General features: G+C 47.1%; 1 protein-coding gene across 3 annotated transcripts in view; it reads left to right on the top strand.

The window, feature by feature from the left end:
* The window catches only part of HGFAC (HGF activator), a 150,307-nt gene that overhangs the window by 37,508 nt on the left and 89,559 nt on the right, over window positions 1–23,240 (top strand). For all 3 annotated transcript variants that reach the window (XM_029591941.1, XM_029591931.1, XM_029591922.1), the window contains one exon: window positions 21,469–21,542. In XM_029591941.1, coding sequence (XP_029447801.1) covers window positions 21,469–21,542 — 74 coding nt within the window. The remainder of the gene's footprint in view (window positions 1–21,468; window positions 21,543–23,240) is intronic.

The raw sequence follows: 23,240 nt of genomic DNA, 5'->3' as shown, positions 1-23,240 counted from the left end.
TTTATGAGCTTACTAAATTTAGTAAATCCTGCCCAATTGCCAGCTTTTCTCTCCTCGCCTGGTTAGAGAATGCTGAACAGTTAATTTGTTGATGTGCTTAGAATATGAGGTGCATGCTCCATGCATGAGACAAAACTCTTCCACAGGATGAAATGTGCTGCAGTGTTGCCAAATGCTGCATGTGATTGCTAATCATATTGCATTTGATCAGTCATACACTGGAGTCTTTGTAGGTTCTAATATTTTTAATGTGACCAGCAAATAGGATGATTGTAGTATATGGAAGCTCGACCGGAACTTGTTTCCGGTTGAGCGAGGTAATGTGGGCCCGTGCCCACGGCGAGGAAAGGAGGGGGGGGGGGAAGCGGGGGCCCGATAAGGTTAGGGTCAGCATGCGGGCAGAGGGGGGGGGGGGCGTTAGGAAGGACGCAGGAGAAGGGCAGGGGATTGGACATTGGAGGGTTGCCAGGGGGATGAGGGGCTGGGTCGGCAAGGGGGGGGGGGTGGAGTCATACGGGGGGATAAGTTAGGGGAACGAGGGGGCGTGCGCGCGAACGGACTCGTGCGTCGGCGCGGCGGAGAGCGGCTGGGGAATTTCGTTGGTTCCGTGGGGGTAGGCCGGGACGCTAATCGGCGGTGTTGGGGGCGCGGCGGTGAGCTACGGCGGAGCGGCGTGCCATGGCGGCCCGGGAGCGAGCGGACGACGACCCGAGCGGCGCGGAGTCCGAGGAGGCGGCGTGGGTACCTGGAGAGGAGGCCGGCGCGGAGTCGGAGGCGGAGTCCGTCGGTCGGGCGCTTTACAGGCACGGCCTGGCGGTGCTAGATCGGGTGAGCTTCTGGGACGCCGCTGCGGAGGCCCGGGGTGCTGTGGGGGAGTCGGCTGGGACCGTGGAGGCGCAAGGGGGCGGTGCCGTTGCTTGCGGAGGGGGCGTGGGGCCGGTAGGTGCGGCGGAGGATGAATGGCATGGCCGTGGGCCCAGTGTGCGGGTCTCGCGATCGCGGGGGCGGGGCCGGGCCAAGGAGGCGCAGCGGGGGGGCCTGGCCGGGCCGAGTGGAGTCGGAGCTGCGTGGGCGAGGGGGGCGCTTGAGAGTGGGGAGCCGCGTGGCCGGGGGTTGGGGCGTGTGTGTACGGGAGCGGGGACAGGGCCCGGACGGCGGGTAGGTCGGCCGGGGGCAGGCCGGGGGCGTGGTACCCGGGGCGGTGCAAGTGGGGCGGCCGCCTCAGCAGAGCGTGTTGCGGTGGCCGCGGGTGGGGGCCTGGACAGGAGGGCGGCAGCCCGGCGGGGGGGGTGTAAAGGGGGGGGGGGGGGGCGAGGGGGTGGCCGGAGCCGGTCGAGGGGTGCAGGGGATGACACTGGGGTTTTGGGGTGGTCGGGGGTGCTGAGGGGGGCTGGTTGGGAAGAGTGGGGGGGCCTTGGGGGGGTAGCTGTACTGGCAGGGGGCCGGGGGGGACAGGTTGCGATCCGGCAGAGGGCTGGAGTGACGGGGCGGGTTGGGCGCCCTCCCCCTCGCTGGCTGTACTGTCGTTGCAGGGGGTGGCTGCGAGGAGGATCTTGCGGAAGCGGGGGTCGTCCAGTCGGGAGGCTTGGCGGAACGTGGCGCCTGGGGGCCGGGCGGAACGTGGCGCCTGGGGCCGGGCGGCCAGGACTGGCGGTGAGACCCCCGGAGCCAGGAGCGAGCCTAGGGGACCTCGGAGCGGCAGGTGAGTCCGTTATTTTCCCGCGTTTGCCTGGGGGTGTGCGGGGAGGGGTGGCTCCCGACACGGGGGGGATGGAGGGGGCGCAGGGGGAGGTGCAGGGGTCGGTTGCGGTGGATGGGGGGGTAGCTGGAAAAGGGGGCAGGAGGGGGAGGGGTCGAAAGCGTCGGAGGCGGGACCGGGGGAGTTCTTCGGACTCGTCGACGTCCAGTTCCGCATCGTCGTCCTCTTCGTCCTCCTCGCGGGAGCGGGCGACTGGGGTTGTTCCGGACAAGGGGCCGGCGGTGCCTGGCGCCCCTGCGCTTGTGGCCCTTACGGAACTGTGGGAGGAGGTGCCTCGGTCGTTGCGGCGGCGAATCCGGCGGCGCCAATTCATAGATATTTTTTCAATTGATGGAGGGGCGCAGGGGGCGCCGAAAGGGGAAGAAGCGGCGCAAGAAGAGTGCCCAGGCGGGGGGCGGTGCGCCGGCAGTGGCGCGCAACATCCATAATTGGATGCGCTCGTTCCTCCGTTTGGCCAGCGTAGTGGGGCATTGGGATCCTACGCAGTACGGGCCGCTGCTGGCGTACGCGGATGGGATCTTGGCGGCGAGTAAGACGTACGAGGGCTGGTCGTGGTTAAACTACGACGAGCGCTTCCGCGATCGCATGGAAGAGAACCGGTTCATGTCCTGGGGTTCCCAGGACGTGGGCCTGTGGCTCACACAGATGGCGGCCAAGGTGTCGCCGGGGGCTTCCGGTCTGGGGGTGTCGGCGGGGGGGGGGGGGGGGGGGGCGCGGCCCTTTCGGAGCGGGACGCCCGCGGTGGGGGGGGTCAGGCCGAGTATGGGACGCAGCGATGTTTGCTGGCGATACAACTGGACCACTTGCATCTTCCCGGACTGCAAGTTCCGGCATGCGTGTTCCATCTGCGGAGCGAGTCACCCCGCTGTCCGCTGTGGGAAGCGGCCAGCGGAGGGCGCGGGAGCCACTCCCGCAGCCAAGGGTTCTGGAAAGTAGTCTGTCGCGGCTGGCCGTCACGCCTGTGAGGGTGGCGGCCATGCTCCCCTGGCTTCGATTGTATCCGGAGGGGCGGGTGGCTGAATTGTTGCGGGATGGGTTCACTGCGGGTTTCCGAATTCCGTGTCCAGAGGGGGGTGTGGAGGGCGGGGGGGCGAATTGTCCGTCGGTCCGGGGGTTGGTGCGGGTGGTACGGGAGAAGTTGCAGGGGGAGATCGATTTGGGTCGGATCGCGGGGCCGTTTGCGGAGGCGCCGTTTCCTAACCTGGTGCTGTCCCCGTTGGCAATAATCCCCAAGAAGGAGGTGGGGAAGTTTCGGCTTATCCACAACCTTTCGTTCCCCGAAGGGCGTTCGGTGAACGACGGGATTCCGCGGGAGTTCTGCGCGGTGCGGTACGCTTCCTTCGATTCGGCGGTGCAGGTGGTGCGGCGTTGTGGCCGTGGGGCTTTGATGGCGAAGGCTGACGTGGAAGCAGCGTTTCGTTTGCTGCCGGTGCATCCGGGGAGTTTTCATCTGCTGGGCTTTCGCTTTCAAAGTGAGTTTTACTTTGATAAGTGCATGCCGATGGGCTGTTCGATTGCCTGCGCGTATTTCGAGGCGTTCAGTACCTTCCTCCATTGGGTGGTGGCGCAGCGGTCGGGTTCTGAGGACATCGTGCACTATTTGGATGACTTCCTTTTTGTGGGGCGGGCGTCGTCGGGTGTGTGTCAGGAGAGCCTGGGATGCTTTCAGTCGGTGGCGAGGGAGTTCGGGATTCCGCTGTCCGCGGACAAGACCGAGGGGCCTCGGACCCGGCTGGTGTTCCTCGGGATAGAACTAGACTCAGAGGCGATGGTGTCGCGGCTGCCGCGGGATAAGGTGGAGAGGTTGCGCGGGTCAGTGCGAGCGGTGCTGGACCGGCCTAAGACGTCGCTGGTGGACCTTCAGTCTTTGGTGGGCAGTCTAAATTTCGCGTGTAGGGTGATCCCGATGGGTCGGGCGTTTTTGCGGCGGCTTACGCGCGCAATGTCCGGGGTTCGGCGGAGACACTATCGGATTCGTATAACGGCGCCGATGCGCGTGGACTTGCGGCTGTGGGATACGTTTCTCCAAGGGTTCAATGGGGAGGCTATTTGGCAGTCGAGCCCCCTGTCCAATCACACGCTGGAGTTGTGGACGGACGCAGCGGGATCGGTGGGGTTCGGGGCGTACTTTCAAGGGGCTTGGTGTGCGGCCCGCTGGCCGGAGGACTGGGCGATCGCGGGGGTCACGGGCAATATAACGTTTCTGGAATTGTTTCCTATTGTGGTGGCCCTGCATGTCTGGGGGGAGCGGCTGAGGGGCATGAGGGTAGTGTTCTGGTGCGATAATCAGGGAGTTGTTGAGGTCATCAATAAGAGAGCGGCGCGGTGTTTGTTGGTGTCCGAATTGTTACGGGAGCTGGTATTACGCTGCATGATGATCAACGTGACTGTTTGGGCCCGGCATGTGCCGGGGGTGGACAACAGTGTAGCTGACTCCCTTTCTCGTTTCAAGTGGGAGTTGTTCCGAGAACTGGCGCCAGAGGCGGACCTGTGTGGAGCTCCAGTGCCGCCTTCCCTCTGGAGGTTTGGTGCCCTGAGGCATGGGACTTGCTGCGGGCCTCGCTCGCCCCATCGACATGGTCAGGTTATGTAGGCGGCGCCAGAAGGGTGGCGGGGTTCTTTTCTGCACTGGGGTGGAAGGGGGGACCAGTCTCGGATGTGGCTTTGGCGCATTATGTGGTATGGGCTAGGAGGGGGGGTCGCACACGGGCGGCCGTGGGGAGACAGTTGGCGGGATTCTCCTTTTTTATGAGGGCTCATGGGTGGGGGTTCCCTTCTGGGCGCTTTGTGGTGCGGCGGATGTTGGCGGGCTGGTTGCGCATGGCGGGACGCCCTTGTGATGATAGATTACCCATTACGCATGACATTTTAGTGCAGCTCTGGGACGTGCTGGCGGGGTTGTGTGCGTCGGAGTACGAGACCTTGCTGTTTCGAGTGGCGTTTGTGTTCGCTTTTTTCGGCGCCTTTCGGGTTAGTGAGTTGGTGGCTAGGGCGGCGGGGAGGGCGGACAGCTTGGGATTGCTGGCCTGTCACGTGGTGGTGACCAGTGGCTCGGTGGTGATCCGGATTCCGCGGTCTAAAACGGACCAGCAGGGCAGGGGGATGGCGGTGGTGCTTTCGGCGGTTCCCGGATTGCGGACGTGTCCGGTAGCTAACGCGGGGCGTTATTGCCAGGTGCGACCGTTTGCTCCGGCAGGATTTTTGGTGCACCAGGATCGGCGCCCGTTGACGCGTTATCAGTTCGAGGCGTTAATGCGTCGGGCTTTGGGAGTTGTGGGGCTGGATGCGAGCAGGTTTGGGACGCATTCCTTCCGGATTGGAGCGGCCACTGCGGCTGCGCAAGCGGGGTTGGAGGAGGGGGTCATACAGCGGATTGGGCGGTGGAGGTCGCAGGCGTTCCAGGGGTATATTCGCCCGGGGCCCGGGCTCTCCTGGCAGTAGTCTAACACTTGTTTCCTTGCAGGTGCGGCGGCCGAAGGAACGTCCGTATGGATCTTGGGGCACTCGTATGTGCACTGGGCCTACAGACATGCCTGCGGACGACCTTACGGGCCACACTTGGACTTGACCAGCAGAGGGGTGCGGGTGTACTGGCTGGGGCGGCGGGGCATGGGTTGGGAGGAGTTGCTCCCCTGTGTTCGCAGGGAGCGCGCGCGACTGGGGTCGCCGCGGGCCCTGGTGGTGCATTTGGGGGGCAACGATTGGGGTACGATGTCGGGGAGACAATTCATTCGTATAGTCAGGAAGGACTTGATGGCGGTGTCCCTCCTGCTGCCAACTACGGTGTTGTGTTGGTCGGACATTATTGTGCGACCGGCGTTGGGGGACCAGGTCCGGTGGCGCAGGAGCCGGTCGAAGGCCAACCAGCAGATAGGGGCCTGGTTGGCCCGTCTGGGGGGCCGGCATATCCGGCATGCGTGGTCGTGGGGGCAGGCCTCGGGGTTGTTCCGGGAGGACGGTGTTCATCTGTCCTTTCTGGGGACTGACCTCTTTCTGATAACCATTCAGGAGGTCCTTGAAGACTTGTTCCCGTGTTAGGGCCGCATCTTTGGGGGGCACGGGCATGGGATGTCCGTGTCTATGGCGGTTGGCCCGAGCCAGACTGTTGTTGTTGTTAGACTATGGGGTTTCAGCTGGTACAGGACGGAGGTTGACAACAGGGGGCCGTTGTCAACGTTGGGGGCTCCTTGCTAGTAATGGTGGCGGGAGACCCTGGGGGGCCTGGCTCCTTGCAAGACTGGCGGCGGGAGCCCACCTGGGTTCGGCTCCTTGCAAATAAGTGGCGGGAGTAAGAACCGGGGTGTGAGGCCGGATCAGTGAGCCGGACGGCAGGTAGCAACCATCCTGCCGGGGGAGCGGCGGATGGTCGGGGTACTCGGATGCTGAAACCCGGAGGCAATGTTAATGTTATAGTTAATTGATGGCTCGGGCCTGTGTATTTAATAAAGCTGCGGCCTTATTTAACCCGACTCTGTCTGTTGGTAAGTTATTGAGAAGTGAGTGAAGGGAGACGAGCGAGTGTGGTCACGTGTGCCCATATTATGGAAGCTCGACCGGAACTTGTTTCCGGTTGAGCGAGGTAATGTGGGCCCGTGCCCACGGCGAGGAAAGGAGGGGGGGGGGGGGGAAGCGGGGGCCCGATAAGGTTAGGGTCAGCATGCGGGCAGAGGGGGGGGGGGGGGGGTTAGGAAGGACGCAGGAGAAGGGCAGGGGATTGGACATTGGAGGGTTGCCAGGGGGATGAGGGGCTGGGTCGGCAAGGGGGGGGGGTGGAGTCATACGGGGGGATAAGTTAGGGGAACGAGGGGGCGTGCGCGCGAACGGACTCGTGCGTCGGCGCGGCGGAGAGCGGCTGGGGAATTTCGTTCCCTCCCTCCCGCCCTCTGTGTTAGAAGGGTGGGACCATGGTTTGGTTGTCGCAGTGGGGGAGGCGGTTGGCCCGAGCCAGACTGTTGTTGTTGTTAGACTATGGGGTTTCAGCTGGTACAGGACGGAGGTTGACAACAGGGGGCCGTTGTCAACGTTGGGGGCTCCTTGCTAGTAATGGTGGCGGGAGACCCTGGGGGGCCTGGCTCCTTGCAAGACTGGCGGCGGGAGCCCACCTGGGTTCGGCTCCTTGCAAATAAGTGGCGGGAGTAAGAACCGGGGTGTGAGGCCGGATCAGTGAGCCGGACGGCAGGTAGCAACCATCCTGCCGGGGGAGCGGCGGATGGTCGGGGTACTCGGATGCTGAAACCCGGAGGCAATGTTAATGTTATAGTTAATTGATGGCTCGGGCCTGTGTATTTAATAAAGCTGCGGCCTTATTTAACCCGACTCTGTCTGTTGGTAAGTTATTGAGAAGTGAGTGAAGGGAGACGAGCGAGTGTGGTCACGTGTGCCCATATTACAAGCTTTCAAGAGCTGATAGGCTGCTTTTTCAAGTGACATCTTCACCTAAATGATAATTCAGAGTGGCTTGGAGTTAACCCAAACTGACTGTTAGATAAATATCGTGCTTTATATCTGCACTTTATTCTGCTAGGAATCACATTAGCATGAAGAGCATGTAAAAAACTGAGTGTTAGTAGCAGAACTCTTTCAGTAGCATGGAATCTTCTTAGTGTTTGGGTAATTGCCAGGTTCTTGTGGCCTGGTTTGGCCTCTGTTGGAAACAGGATGCTGGGCTTGATGGACCATAGGTCTGACCTAGCAATGCAATTTCTTATGTTCTTAACTAAAAGAAATTTCATAAAGGAAAAAGATATTGGCAAGGAATCATAGATCCATGGAAAACCCACATCGTACCCAACCCTGGCACAGACCGAAAGAGTAAGGTAATGTTATCAGGTGTGTTAAAATGAAATCTATTTGGGGGGATCTAAGATAGCACCAATCTGGTAACAGCACTTACAGCGTGCTCCCGTGTATTGTAGACTTTTATATCTTTTTTTTCTTATTTATTGTATTTATTTATTTGTAACAAGCTTATATTCCATCTCTTCCACATCTCAGTTCAGGACAGGATTTACTGTCTTGAAATTGGTGAAAAGAAAGAGCAACATCAGATCTTAACCTGCTGAACCTCTGCCAACTGCCGGCGACTCTATGGACACATTTGAGACTAGCTTAGGGGCTCAAGTGTTTATTAGTGAGGATGCAGGAGGCCCACCAGGATATGGAGATGAGGCATTCCTATTGGGCTCCATAGTGTTATAGAACCCCAGCAGTAAAACATCACTGCTGCTTTCAGAAGGATTTTCTCCATATGGTATTTTTTTTTGCCAGCTCCTGTCTTGGGCCATTTTGGAACTGTTGTGGTTGGAGTGGGACCTGGGGAGATTTGAATGACAATGAGATTTGGAGTGCACCACCCGAGGCAGTGGTGGTCTATCCACTGTTTCTCCTGAGATGAAATATGGAGGGCTGGAGTCCAGTTTTAGATGGTATTTTCTTTGACTGAGGGTAAAAGAGCTGTGGGGCTCAGAACAGAGCTCAGAATCTCAAAGGCTGCCTCCATTGTAGACCCAGCATATGCAGCCCCAGGGAAACTCTCTGCAATATCAAGCAGTGTTTCCCTGGAGGAACTGTGGTAGATGTTATGTTATGCCAGGTTATGTTACATTTGTGTACCATCCTCCTCAAACAGAAAGTTTGGCTTAGTGCGGATTACAAACAATACAATAGTCAAATAAAATACATCAATAAAATATAGTAAAAGATCCAAATGTAAAATAAATCAATAACAGCAGATGCAAATCAAATCAGAACAATAGAAACAAATACAGTATATAACACAGAGCTAAAACAAACTCTAGAAAAAGCCATCTAGTTTGATCACAAGTGGGAAACCTTAGTTCATTTCCCATCATACATATCTTCCAAGTCTTCAAGTATTTGCAGTTTTCCAGATTCTGCATGTTTCTGGCACATTAATATCTGAGAGTAAATTTAGTGTATGAACAAGGCTGGCGTGTCCATTAGGTGAAGTAGGTGGATGCCTAGAGCCAGCCATACTCCGTATGGCCGGCACCATTTTGTACGGAAAAACGATTCGCGTGCAGGAAGTCGTTCCCGGACCCCCCGCTGGACTTTTGGCAAGTCTTGTGGGGGTCAGGAGACCCCCCAAGCTGGCCAAAAGTCCCTGGGGGTCCAGCGGGGGTCCGGGAGCGATCTCCTACGCTCCTGACGTCGGGGGACAAAAAACAAAATGGCGCCGGCGCTACCTTTGACCTGTTATATGACAAGGCAAAGGTAGCGCCGGCACCATTTCTACAATGCACCGGAGGCCCGAGAGTAAAAGATCACACCGGGACCCTCCCTCTGGACCCCAGGTAATTTAAGGCATTTTGGGGGGGTTCGGGAGGGTGGGGGATTTATTTTAAAGGGTCGGGGTGGGTTTTAGGGTTGTTTTAGTGTGCCGGTTTTCCCGCCCTCCCCCTTCCCCTCCCCCTTCCCCCGATTTACGATTTTTTGACGATAAATCGGGGGAATTGTTATTGTATTGCGGCTCTAAAGATTTTTGACGATTTAAAATATATCGGACGATATTTTAAATCGTCAAAAAACGATTCACATCCCTACCATATACTGTTTTACTAGCTACCATCCGGGTATTCCAAAATAGTGCAGAATGCTGTGACCAGGATTTTGACAGGCACACATATGGGTGACTATATTACTCCTGGCTCCTGATTAAATAAGAGGTGCAATGTAAGCATGCAACTCTCACCCACACTTTATTGTATGGTGATATTACCACTTGGGCTAACCTGGTGCTATGTGTTTATAAACCCACACACGCTCGACACTCTGTTAATAAAAATCTGCTGGAAGTTCCATCAGCAAGACTAGATTATCTTGATCTCGCTAGAGAAAGTGCATTTTCCGTAGTAGGCCCAATATTCTGGAATTCCTTACTGATTAATTTGTGAACACTGGCCTGTAGCAAACCATTCAAACAGATTTTAAAAACATATTTGTTTTCACAAGCGTTCAATGAGGTTCCAGCTACATAAATATTTAATGTAGGTTCCAATGATGTAATGCCAAGAATGTAAAGGCAAATATATTTATTCTTCAGGTATATTTTGATGTTTAATGTATGTTAGTTACAGTGATGTAATGCCAGCAATGATCTATTGCTAGGAACGATGTGAAGGCAAACAGGTGTGTATGATGTCTAACTATGTCATCTAAGTGTTTGTCATTCATTTTGTTTTAATTATTTATGTTTTATTCTTCTACTCTGCTTCGAACCCTTGCTATGAGTGCGGGTAAGAAATTTGTTTAAATAAATAAATAATCATTGGGCATTATTTAATGTGTCTGCTGTTTTTCAAATGTTATTTTGAAGCTTGGAACATTTTTTAAAATTTTTATGAATTTTAATTATTGGATTTCATTCTATTTGTCAGCTATTTTTAAATATTATTTTTAATAGTATGGTTTTACTATTATTGATGTTTTATGTTTCTTGATTTTATTGTTTGATATTTTATGAAGAATGGCAATGTTTCTGGTTTTCCATTGTTGCGCTGCATACAAGCCTAGTGTTGTGGTTTCCAGTTCAGTTTTTGTCCGCACATTTTAAATTTTTACTTTATGGTCTCTTTATTCAGTATTTGGTGAGGATTTATCTGTGTTCTGCATGCATGATTGAACTTGAGGTATACTGCTAGTGTATAGTTTCTATATAGGGTTCTATAGCAGATAGGCTTGTTCTGTTTGCCTAATAGGAGCCAGGTGCATTGGTGTTTTAGGGCCTGGTGTAATATTTACAGCATTGCCTTTTTAAATGTCATCTTCCATTTACGTGTCCAGTTTCCCAGTCTTGCAAGGTCCTCTTGCAATTTCCCACAAACCTCTTGTGATTTAACAACTTAGAATAATTTTGAGTCATTTTAACATTTGATCATATCACTCATTGTTCCTATTTCCAAGTCATTTATAAATATGTTAAAAATCAGTGGTCCCAGAACAAACCCCTGTCTACTGTATATTTTTCTCCATTGAGAAAATTGACCATTTAGACCTACTCTCTGTTGTCTGTCTTTTAACCAGTATCCAATCCTCATTAGGACATTGCCTTCTATCCCATGAGTATTTTATTTCCTCAGAATTCTCTCATGAGGAACTTTGTTAGATGCTTTCTGGAAATCCAGGTACACTATATCAGCTGATTCACCTTTATCCACATGTTTATTTACACCTTCAAAAAATGTATCAGATTCGTGAGGCAAAACTTCCCTTGGCTAAATCCATATTGGCTTTGTCCAATTAAATTATGACTATATATTCAGTAATTTTGTTCTTTATCACTGGACTTTAGTTTCGTGGATCACACCTGGAACTCTTTTAAAAAATTGGTGTTACGTTGGCAACACTCCAATTTTCAGGTTCCGTAGATGATTCTAAAAATAGTTTACAAATTAATAATAGTATGTCTGCAATTTCATTTTTTTTAGTTCTTTCAGTATTCTGGGATGTATGCCATCTGGTCCAGGTAATTTGCCACTCTTTGGTTTGTCAGTTTGCTTTCTTACATCTTCTAGGTTCACTAAGATTTATTCTAGTTCCTCTGAATCATCATCTTTAAATATAATTTCTAGCATGGGTATCTCTCTTATATCATTTTCAGTAAAGACTGAAGCAAATAATTCATTTAGACTCTCTGCTATGACCTTGTCTTTCCTAAGTGTCCCTTTTACCCTTGATCATCTAATGGTCCAACTGATTCCCTTGCAGGCTTTTTGCTTCAAAAAATACCTGAAAAAGTTTTTATTATGAGCTTTTGTTTCCATGGTGAGCTTCTTTTCAACTTCTCTCTTTGCCTTTCTTATCGATACTTTGTATCTAATTTGCCAATGCTTATGATGTTTCCTATTTTCTTCATTTGGATCCCTTTCCATTTTATGAAAAATGTCTTTTTAGCTATAATAGCCTTTCTCACCTCACCTTTTAACCATGCTGGTAAAAGTTTAGCCTTTTTTCCTCTTTTTGTAATGGGGCATTCCATATCAGGTGGACCAGGGATCCATGCTCAGCCTCCTACAAATTACACAAAATGTTGCACAGATGTTCTCTAGGGTCTCAAACAAAACTGTACTAAATGTTTCACCTGGATCTCTGTTGGTTGGAGAGCTAGAGAATGTTGAATGGAGGTCACCTCTGAGTTCCATGCTCCACGCAACCTAAAATGGCCATTTATCCAAGTACTGCAGCCCAACAATCCCTGGTGGTAAATCCCAGTGCAAAATTTGGAAAATAACATGAGCTTGCCTCTCTTATTATGGTCTAGGGAAGTATGTGAAAAATTTTACAAAATAAATTTAAGGCCTACTTTGGGTCAGTAACTGGGTCAGTAGTCATGGCCTATGATGTACATCTAGGATTTTTACTAGGCTTTGCAGCCAACTAGAAGCAAAAATATAGTTACATAAAGACATGATGTCACCTTTTTATGCAAAATTTTGCCATTTTTTGGGTGCAAATATCTCTACTGTGTAGTTTTTAATTTTTTTTCTTTCTAATGTCATTTGATAGAGCACATTTTTTGCAACAAAGGTGACCCTCCTTTGTCTTGGACCCAGCCTTGCTTTGGTCAGAATTACAGTCCCAATGACAAGTATCATTTGCATGCATGAATGCACTAAGTTAAAAAGAGCTATCTTTGGCACCCAACTGTGAAACATGCAAATGAGCTTGAGATGTGAAATTTTACAATGTAGTTTACTGTGCTTACCACTCTTTTAATTTTTGACACATATTTGTTTATACATATTTTCATAAATTAATTATTAAAGTCAGTGGAAACTTTTATATGCAGATTAGTTACCTTGCATTGGTCAGTGGTGGCTGAGCCAGTGCCAATTCAGAAAAATTGACAACCCCATCGCCTACGGGCCACTCCAGACACCCAGAGAAGGTACCAGGCACAGGTTTCCAAGCTTTTATTTAAGCACAAAACAAGAAAAGGCAAGACACTATATATGAGAATTGCTTAAACTGCAGATTTCACAAAAATTCACCTACGTCCAAATTTTAAAAGGCCCACACACGTAAATTTCAGAGGTTATGCGCGTGGCTGGGCCTTGTGCGTGCCGCACACATTTTCGGAAGGGCCCAGCCATGCGCATAACCCCCGTTACGCACCGAAGTGCTGGGCCTCTCAAAAGGGGCGGGGCAGGGCAGGGGCAGGCCGGGACAGCGCCATTCTATGCTGTCCCTGGGAAGCGTGCGTCAGCAGCCAGCCAGCACGCAAAGATTACTTCTGCTCTGGAAGATATTTGGGGATAGTTAGGGTAGATTTAGGGGGCAGGGAGGAGAAGGGAAGAGGGAGGAAGGACAGGGTTAGGGGTAGGAAAGTTCCATTGCAGTCCGCTCCTTATCTGCAGCGGACTGGAAGGGAACTGTGGGAGGCCTGATTGTGTTGCTGTGCGTATTTTTCTAAAATTCTCCACCTTGCAAGCACATGCGTGCGCGGACATGAAAATCCGGCTCGCATGTGTATGCGGGACCCGTATTTTATAACATGCGTCTGCTGATGCATGCATGTTATAAAGTCGGTGCATCCATGTGCATGTGCCAGGAACATCCACAGAAAATTTTATTCAATTTAAAGGAGGTCGAGCATGGATGATTTTCTAAATTGGTCCACTTGACACGGAATGACACTAATGCATGAAATACATCTGGTTTGGGCTTCCAAGATGGTATTTTTAAATAAGGAAAATCAAATACTCTCTCACACAATATATCAATGCAGGGTAATAGCCAACTGAATATTTAACATAGACAAAAGCTACCAACCCAATGAGATAACCTAAATATTCCGTGTAAGTACACATAGACAAATTTGTGTTAGTAAAGACCTCATACAAAGGCATACATTTCCATGCTAGTTAGCACAAGATGTGAGTATACCGATAGTATAATCATAGGTCCTTTTCTTCATTTTCATTTTTCATTTCAATTTGCACATTTGTGATGAAGTGAGTATAATCATTCAAAAATACAATGTCATGCCATATAGTTATGAAAATTAGTACTATGAATGTCCACTTGTTGAAGCATTGCATTGATGGCGAAAAGCCATATGACACTTAGCTTTTAAGCTGTTAGAGGAAATGCCTGAGTTGTGGAGGTTTTGTGGGATACGAGCCTGACACAGACCGTGTGCTACCTAGCAAACAATGACATAATTTCCTGATTAGGTGGCATTTACCCATTGGTTGTATTCCCTTTAAAAATGGCGCCGAAGCAGCCTCTCTGGTAGAGGAGACACGTTACTAGTCCAGAATATGCCGCTGCTGCATCTATGCATTAGTCCCTAAGATGTCAAGAAGTATGTATATTTTTTCAAGGTTTTTGCTATAGTGTCTTTAATAATGTTTCTTTAAATCTTTAGACACAATTGACCCCTTGAAGAAGGCTGTCACATGCCGAAACGCGGTCCGTGTTGGGCTCGTATCACACAAAACCTTCACGACTAAGTCTCAGGCATTTCCTCTAACAGCTTAAAAGCTAAGGGGTAGATTTTCAAAGGGGTACGCTCGTAAGATATGCGCGTACCCCCCGAAAACCTATCCCAAACCCCCCTGCGCGCGCCGAGCCTATTTTGCATAGGCTCGGCGCGCGCACAAGCCCCGGGACGCGCGTAAGTCCCAGGGCTTGCATGGAGGGGCGTGACAGGGGGCGTGTCGGGAGTGACACGGCGTTTCAGGGGCGTGTCCGGGGCATGGTTCCAGTCCAGGGGCGTTCCGGGGGCGTGACAGCAGCCCCTGGACCAGCCCCCGGACCGGAACATGGAGAGGGGCAGCCGGCCCGGCGCGCACAAAGTTACGCCTGCTTTGAGCAGGTGTAACTTTCTGATAGAGGTTTAGATAGGGCCGGGGGGGGTGGGTTAGGTAGGGGAAGGGAGGGCGAAGGAAAGTTCCCTCGGAGCGGCCTCGGAGGGAACGGAGACAGGCTGCGCGGCTCGGCGCGCGCAGGCTGCTGATTTTGGGCAGCCTTGCGCGCGCTGACCCCGGATTTTAATGGATACGCGTGGCTACTCGCGTATCTATTGAAATCCCGCGTACTCTTGTTCGCGCCTGGTGCGCAAACAAAAGTACGCATGTACGCAGATTTATAAAATCTGCCCCTAAGTGTCATATGGCTTTTCGCCATCAGTGCCATGCTTCAACAAGTGGACATTCATAGTACTAATTTTCACAACTATATGGCATGACATTGTATTTTTGAACGATTATACTCACTTTATCACAAATGTGCAAATTGAAATGAAAAATGAAAATGAAGAAAAGGACCTATGATTATACTATCGGTATACTCACATCTTGTGCTAACTAGCATGGAAATGTATGCCTTTGTATGAGGTCTTTACTAACACAAATTTGACTATATTTACTTACATGGAATATTTAGGTTGTCACATTGGGTTGGTAGCTTTTGCCTATGTTGAGTTTTTAAATAAGGTCCATGCCTTAACTTTGGCAGCTGCTCATTTCAGTTTTTTTCTAAATATTTTCCTCATGTTATATCATAGTAGATTTCTTTAGTGTCCTTCCTTCCCGTATTAAGTCAAATTTGATCATGTTATGATCACTATTGCCAAGTGGTCTCAAAACCATTACCTCTTACACCAAATCCGCTATGTAGACTAAAATAGTTCCCCCTCTTGTTGGTTCTTGTACCAGCTTCTCCATTAGTCAGTCATTTATTTCATCTAGGAACTTCACCTTCTTAGCATGTCCTGATATGACATTTACCCAGCAAATATTGGGGTAATTGAAATCACCCATTATTATTGTGCTGCTAATATTGTTAGCCTCCCTGTTAGCAGTACATTCTTTGGTTGTTCATTCTGTTCAGGCAGACAGTAATACACCCCCAATGGTATTTCACCCCCCTTTTCACATGAAATTTCTATCCATAAGGATTCTACAGTGCATTTTGTTTCCTGCAGAAATTGTATCCTGTTTGACTTAATGCACTCTTTAAAAAATAGCACCACCCCTCCACCAATTTGATCAATCCTATCATCGTGATATAATTTGTACCTTGATATCACAGTATCCCATTAGTTACCAATTATATCTATCTCTTCATTCAGTGCTATGCATGCTAACTCTTCCATCTTATTTTTTAGATTTCTAGCATTTGAATACAGACATTTCAAAGTATGATTTTGTTTGAATTAGCAATCCTCTTATCAACTGAGAGGGGTAATTTGGAATCTTTCAACGGTGCTCATTACTTAACAGTAACTGGGCCACTTTTGCGTTTATTGCATTTTCTCTATAGGGAGGCACTATCTTCTCTAATGTATTAGTGTCCTTCAAAGATGCATCATTCCGAACCATGCGCTCCTGAGTGACTGTCATCTTTCTCCCTTTATCTAGTTTAAAAGCTGCTTTTCCTTTTTAAAGGTTGGTGTCAGAAGCCTGGTTCCACTCAAGATGGAGCCCATCCTTTCAGAAAAGGTTCCCCCTTCCCCAAAATGTTTCCCACAGTTTCTAACAAACTTAAAGCCTTCTTCCCTGCACCATCGTCTCATCCACACATTGAGACTCTGGAGCTCTTCCTGCCTCTGCAGTCCTGCGTGTGGAACTGGGAGCATATCCTGGAGGTTCTGGATTTCAACTTTCTACCTAAAATCCTAAATTTGGCTTCCAAAATCTCTCTCCTGCACCTTCCTTTCTGATTGGTGCCCACAAGACAGCTGGCTCCTCTAAAATCCTATCTTTAGGATGCATGATGTCAGCCACCTTCACACCAGGCAGGCAAATTACCAAGCAATCCTCATGTCCAGCGGCCTTCCAGCTATCTACATTCCTAATGACAGAATCACCAACTATGGCAGCCATCCCAGCCCTTTTCTCCTGGGCACGTGCCCCTGTAGACATATCCTCGGTTCAAGAGGATGCTACATCACCTAGCAAGACCTTGAGGGCAGATCCTAGCAGCTCCTGGTTTGAATTGGTTTTCCATGCTCTTTGGTTTTTCTGTTTGAATTTGATACAAGATGTGAGAAATAATTCTCTCTGTTTTCTTATGTTTGCTGAATATTGCTTAATAAAGCAAAATTTAAGAAAAGAAATTGTCAGATCACCGGAGGAATAAGAAATGCAGGAGAGCATCAGAGTGGGAAAACAATTTCCCCTTTATCTTCTTAATGATTTGACTGAATGAACTTTCAGCATTTTTTGATAGCTATGCTTTATTTGTTCCTCATGTGTTAGATTTTCAAGGCATTTAGCACAGTGGGATCGTAATGCTTTGTTTAACTTAAAAGAGTGTGACTTCTAAAATTAATGTAAAGTGGGCCTTCAGTGACATATCGCTCTGTAAGAATGACACAGTCACATCGTTCCGGTGAGGCTGTTCTGTGACATATGCCATGCGTCTGCTCATGTGAATTATTAAATGGAATCTACAAGCAATAACTAGTTAAAGTGCCCTGTGGTTCCTCTGTCTGCCGTCAACTGCCCTATGGTTCCCTCCGTAAAATAATTGTACATATCTAATCCTCTATGCTTCCCCCTCTCCCCCTCTATTCTTCTCCATCATATCCAAGCCACATGTTAAATGTTATTTCTCAAGGTTACTATTTCCAGTTAACCTTCTGAATTACTATGTAAATCTATATCTATAATTTATCTTTTTTAAGTTACAATGTTACAATGTAAATCTATCTCTGTAAATTATTATCTAAGTTACCATGTTACAATGTAAAATAAGCAGCCCCTGCCTTATTTATGTTCAGTTATATGTAAACCGATGTGATATTTCGATCGAATGTCGGGATATAAAAACAAACAAATAAATACATAAATAAAAATGATAGTTGTTGCTTCTCTTTGCTTGGACTCGAGAACCATCCCCCCCCCCCCCCACGGCACTGTTTAAGATAAAAGATAATTATTTCATTATTTCAACGACCCTCATTAATTTATCTTACCTACTGAAAAGAGTACATCATATGGAAATGTAGAAAACGTCTCTGACTCCTCTGTCCTTGGATTGGGGTAGGACAGGTGGCTTCCCTCTTTTCTGTTTTCTTTGGTAGCAAGTTGGTTTCTACCCAGGGCCTCTTTGGCTCCTTAAGTAGCTTCTTTTCTCCCCTGCTCTTCTCCTCTCTCCTTGACTCCTTCTGTGGCACTGGGACAGATGAGTTAAATTACCACAAATTATTTTGAATGCAATACAAACAGGGCAGCTTGAACAAGTTAATGTAAATCGGTTATTTACTCTCAGATAATAGAAAGACCAGGGGGGCACTCCTTGAAATTAGCAAGTATCTCTTTTAAAACAAATTGAAGAGTATTATTTTTCACTCAGCACATAGTTAAACTCTGAAATTCATTGCCAGAGGATGTGGTTACAGCAGTTAGTGTAACTGGGTTTAAAAAAGGTTTGGATAAGTTCCTCGAGGATAAATCCATAAATTGCTATGATGGTAATTAATAAGCAATAGTAGATTGTGATCTATCGAATGTTTGGGTACTTGCCAGGTACTTGTGACTTGGATTGGGCACTGTTGGAAACAGGATACTGGGCTTGATGGACTCTTGATCTGACCCAATATGGCATTTCTTATGTTCTTAAATTTTTCTGGTGTATTTAATGTAAATTTGGCAATCACCTGCAAAGAGACAATCTATTGATAAGGGTTGGGTCACTCCTTGTTTTAGATAAATGCTTAATTGATTTTTGGTATAAAAATGTCTCTTGACCTCTTAAATGAGATGAATCTATAAATCAAAAGAATGTGCTTAGGGATGGATAGGAGGGAAAGAAAGACAATTAACATTACCTACCTTTCCTTTTTTTTTTTTTATCAGGCACACATTCTTGAAATTACCTACTTTTCCTTTATTTTTCTTAAGTACACGCACTGAAAATTACCTACCTGTCCTTTTTAATTAAGCACATAATTTTATTCTCCTGTAAATTTTAAGTCCCAAAATTACTCAGCAAAGCAATACCTACTAATCCTCTTCAGCCACCAGCAAAATCATCTTCTGCTGTCAATGCTCCCTCAGGAATGCCTCACTCCTGGATGGGGATTTCTGGGTCTAGAGGGAAGGGGGGAATATCCAGGAGGAGAGGGGATAGCCTGGGGATATAAAGGTTCCAAAAATACGAAGGGTCGGAGGGCAGAAGAGACCCTGAGTTAAAATTAAAAAACAATGGGTGGGATGGAGAGCTGACCTCTGGACCACATCCTTTTTCTAATTTCTAGAGGGGTTTGGTTGGGTGGGGATTGAGTAACCTGTCAAGACCATTTATGATATATTGGGTGAGAGGGATGAGAATCAGTCTGCAGGCTCACAAGGCACTTATTTTGTTTTACTTTACAGTGCCACTTTGAAAATATCTGGTTAAGCAGCAATTTATCCAGCCACACAAGGACGGGATAACTTTAAAACCTAACCAGTTATGTTTAAATAATAGTCGGTTAGGATTTGAAGTTATCCGGATACATGTAGCCGGATAACTTTAGGGAAGTATATTCAGTGGGGTAAACATGCTGCTGAATATCCGGGACAAGTTATCTGGCTAACTTTAACTGGATATCCTGTTCACTTGTCGTTTTATTTAATATTGACCTCAAAGTCACCAAGCAGAAGGAACTGTTTTTTAGATCTTTTGACTGCACTTTGAAGATTTTGCATGAAATGAATGCCTTCCTTCATCGCTGAAATTTCAGATTCCATTTCCAGAGCACAAAAATTTTCTAATTCATGAATTTATTTTCTATGGGTGTCCTTTAGGGGATGGGGTAACTCTGTGTCATAGGTTTTACTTGACCAGAACTCACTGTAATCCAGTTATTCCTGTTGTTTTTTTTAATTCTCTTTGACAGTAGGGACAAATATTCTTGATGTTTTATTATGAGGGGTGCTCTTTTAATTGCATTAAATTCCTCTTTAAATTGAGGCAAGATCTTTATTAGTGCAGACAACTGAACACAGATGTGGCAAGCTCTAAACTTACAGATGGTCTACCTTAGGACTAAGGCACTACAGTTGTTACATTGAATGACAGACATTGTGTTACAGATATTTTATTTAAAAAAATGATACAAATTTTAAAATACCTTTGATACTTTAAATAGTTAAGAATTCTGATTCTCTGCCTAGGAAGAATCAATGAGGAAAGCAATCTTAGGGGTGGATGGGAGGGATTTTAAATGGCAAGGTCCTTTAGACCTAGACTAAATCGGTTGGGCACAACCCCTAAACCATTTTGCAAAGTTAGAATAAGGAAAGCAGCAAGAAATGGTTTAGGGGTTGTGCCCAACCGATTTAGTCTAGGTCTAAATTACCAAAACTATAAACACTTCCATTACTTAGCAGTTGATGGAGGCAAGACAGAAATTAAGAAATTTGTAAATATTAAGCCAGAAATGCATAGTTTAGCTATTTGCAGAGTTTGGCCTCTCTGTGAAAACACAGCTCCGAAATGTGCTCTCACAGCCTCCTTACATTGGTTTCAAGGACCCTACCTCCCTTTCCTCCTGGGTAGGGAAGCGTTTTTTCTTTTTATTAATAGTGCCCAGATAGAAACACATACTATGGTTTCCCTAATGAGGTTCAATATGAAAGCAGCAAGCTATTTTCAGAAGCACTTGTTGATTCAGTAGATAAGGTGTTTAGTGTGCTAAGTCATCCTGTTATGTTTCTCATCACTTGGCTGTGATATACTGATATACTGGAAGCTGTGAGAGACTTCCCTGATGAAAACATGGACCTGAAACCCTCAGCCGGAGTTCCCCGCATGCTCTCTTTGCCACACACAGGACCGCATTATTTCAGCACTGAATTATGATGCACCAGTGTGTTTGCACTGCTGACTCTGGAAACTCCCTTTGTTTCCTTTATTTCCTCATTCACAATTACTACTGCAAAGCATTCAAAGAAGAAGAAAAATTCTGAATAACAGAAAATGACATTCATTTACTGTGAACTGTGGAAGAAATTTGTGGATTTAGTATAGTTACCAGGTGAACTGTGATATCAGACATAAGCATATATTGTTTCTTCAATTATATATGCAGTGTATGACTTTCTATTAAAGATTTTTGAATTGGTCAATTAAGTGATTAAATCAACTAATTAATCTACCAAAACTAATTTCCTAAAACTTAAGTTCAATAAATCCAGTACATATTTTTCATGCATAAAAGTGTCCTTTCTGTTGGTTAAGATAGTCATGATGTCCAACATGGATTTAATCTTTTATGCAGAATGAAGTAAGGTTAGTCCATGTAAATGTGTGAAAATAAAGGTCCACAAACAAAATGCAGGTTATACATTTTTGTTGGACTATATTTGCGGATAAAGCTTTGGAAAGTTGTGTATCCTTCATCTGACACAAACTAATTTGACCCTTGAAGAGCAAGAGCTGTATCTAGTAGTAATAGGGTAGGAAAAGGAGCTAGGGCAGGAAAAGTCTGAATGCCCAAATCATCTTACCCGTAGACAGAAAATGTGAAAACCCATCTGGTCCTAATGACTTTTACTTTCCCTTGCTTCCACTGACTTGACTATAAATGGGAAATAGTAAACATGTAATACTGTATTTTAGAATATAAGGTCTTAAGGAAAGAATTATGCCGATACATTTTTTTATGTAGCGAACTGAGTGTATTGGTGTAGTTCCAATGATAAAAAAATTGTATTAGCATTAATAAATTGCTTTCACCGTTATTATTCTTTCAGGTGTGCAACAACACATAACTATGATCGAGACAAAGAGTGGGGTTATTGTGCACCTCTGATTAGTGAGAAAATAGGTAAGTCAACTGATCTGTGATATGACTTGCGCTGTGGATACTGTACTTAAAAGACTTGCTTATTTTTCTTGGAGTGGAAGAATCTAGTTAAAGCCTGCTGATTATTATTTCTTTAAAAAAATCAGATCTAAATTCAAATATTTAGGGACTGATTCACTGTGGCTTTTCTCCCATTCTACGGGAACAGACAGAAAAGTGGTCGAATTAACACAAGTTTGAAACTTGTGAACGGTGGCTCCAATCATGAAGGCCTCGGATCCTGGCTAAAGTTGATTCGCGTTTCTTGCATATACATTCATTATTCAGTCATCTTAAAAATCTGTCTAAAATAGAGAGCATGTTTCATCTCTACTTACCTCATGATTTTAAATTAAAGTGGGTAGTCTAAAAGCTTAAGAAGAATTAAGCCATAAAATTTACATGGGAAGAAGATGAGGATCGTAGCATAATCAGTGGCCATCTGTAATTATTGCAATATTTTTTTTTCGTGATTGTAGTCTCAATCCCTAGAACAGCAACGCAGCAACTGTTTCCCTACTGATATTTAAATTTCCCAAGGAATCTCTTCAGAGATTGTAGCCTGTATAGCCGGCCATTTCTGATCCAATCATGAGACAAATAAATATAAGAAATACTCTCCATTTTAGATAGATGGTTTAAAGATGATTCAATCATAAATGTATATGAAAAATGCGTGAATGGACAGTAGCCAAGATTGAGGCCTTGATAATTAGTGCTACTGCTCACAAGTTTCAAACTCATGTTAGTTCAACCTCTTTGTGTCTCTTACCATTTGTCCAATATATATGTATGTATTGTTCTGGGTTTATGGGCAAAATCCTTGCTGATTGAGGCTCTTAGATGCATAGAATTTGACATATTTGTAAACCATTTTATTGAACTGTTCCTTAAATGAAGTAATTGCAAACTTGGCATGGCTGGATATTTACAAAGAAACAGTATCTGCCATATAAATGATTCTGTTTTAGGAAAAACATTTATAATTAAGCCCATTATTCCTTTATTTTTATTCCTTTATTTTTGTCACATGCTTGAAGTCTATGTTACTCAACTTCACTTGCGTTTTGTTCAGTGCTGCCAGACTAACTCCATATCATCATGAGACCATTGTACAGTTAAGAATTCTAAATCCTATCCTGTGGGACAAGGAGCACAGTGCTTAATGCATGGCGTTAGAAACAAGCATTGGAAAGAAGTCTTATAAAGGCATTAAAGTCCACATTTTCAAAGCCCGGCACACACAAAAACTGGGGGATATGTGCGTGGCTGGGCCATGCACGCGCCAAGCGCATTTTAAAAACGGCCTGGCCACACGCATGTCTCCTAATATGCGCCGAAGTGGCAGGCTCCTTGAAAGGGGAGCGCTAGGGGGCGGGGTCTAGGTGGGGCGGGGCCATTAGGCCCTGACCCAGGAAAGTGGGTGCTGGCAGCCGGCCAGCGCATAGAACTCGGAGGAGCGGGTAAGTTCTAAAACAAATACATTTACAATAGGGTAGGTTTAGTGGTCGGGGAGGAGAGGGGAAAAGGGAGGAAGGCTAGGTAGGGGGATAGGAAAGTTCCCTCCCAGTCCGCTCCTTAATTGGAGTGGACTGGGAGGGAACTGGTGTAGGCCCGATTGCATCGCTGCATGTTATTTTTTAAAATCCCTCCCTTGCCCAAGCGAGATGCCACCTGCCC

The sequence above is a fragment of the Rhinatrema bivittatum genome, chromosome 1 (assembly GCF_901001135.1).
Source record: "Rhinatrema bivittatum chromosome 1, aRhiBiv1.1, whole genome shotgun sequence".
In the NCBI taxonomy this organism is placed as follows: domain Eukaryota; kingdom Metazoa; phylum Chordata; class Amphibia; order Gymnophiona; family Rhinatrematidae; genus Rhinatrema; species Rhinatrema bivittatum.
The sequence above is the reverse complement of the archived record's forward strand: the minus strand, read 5'-3'. Positions and strand labels throughout refer to the sequence as shown.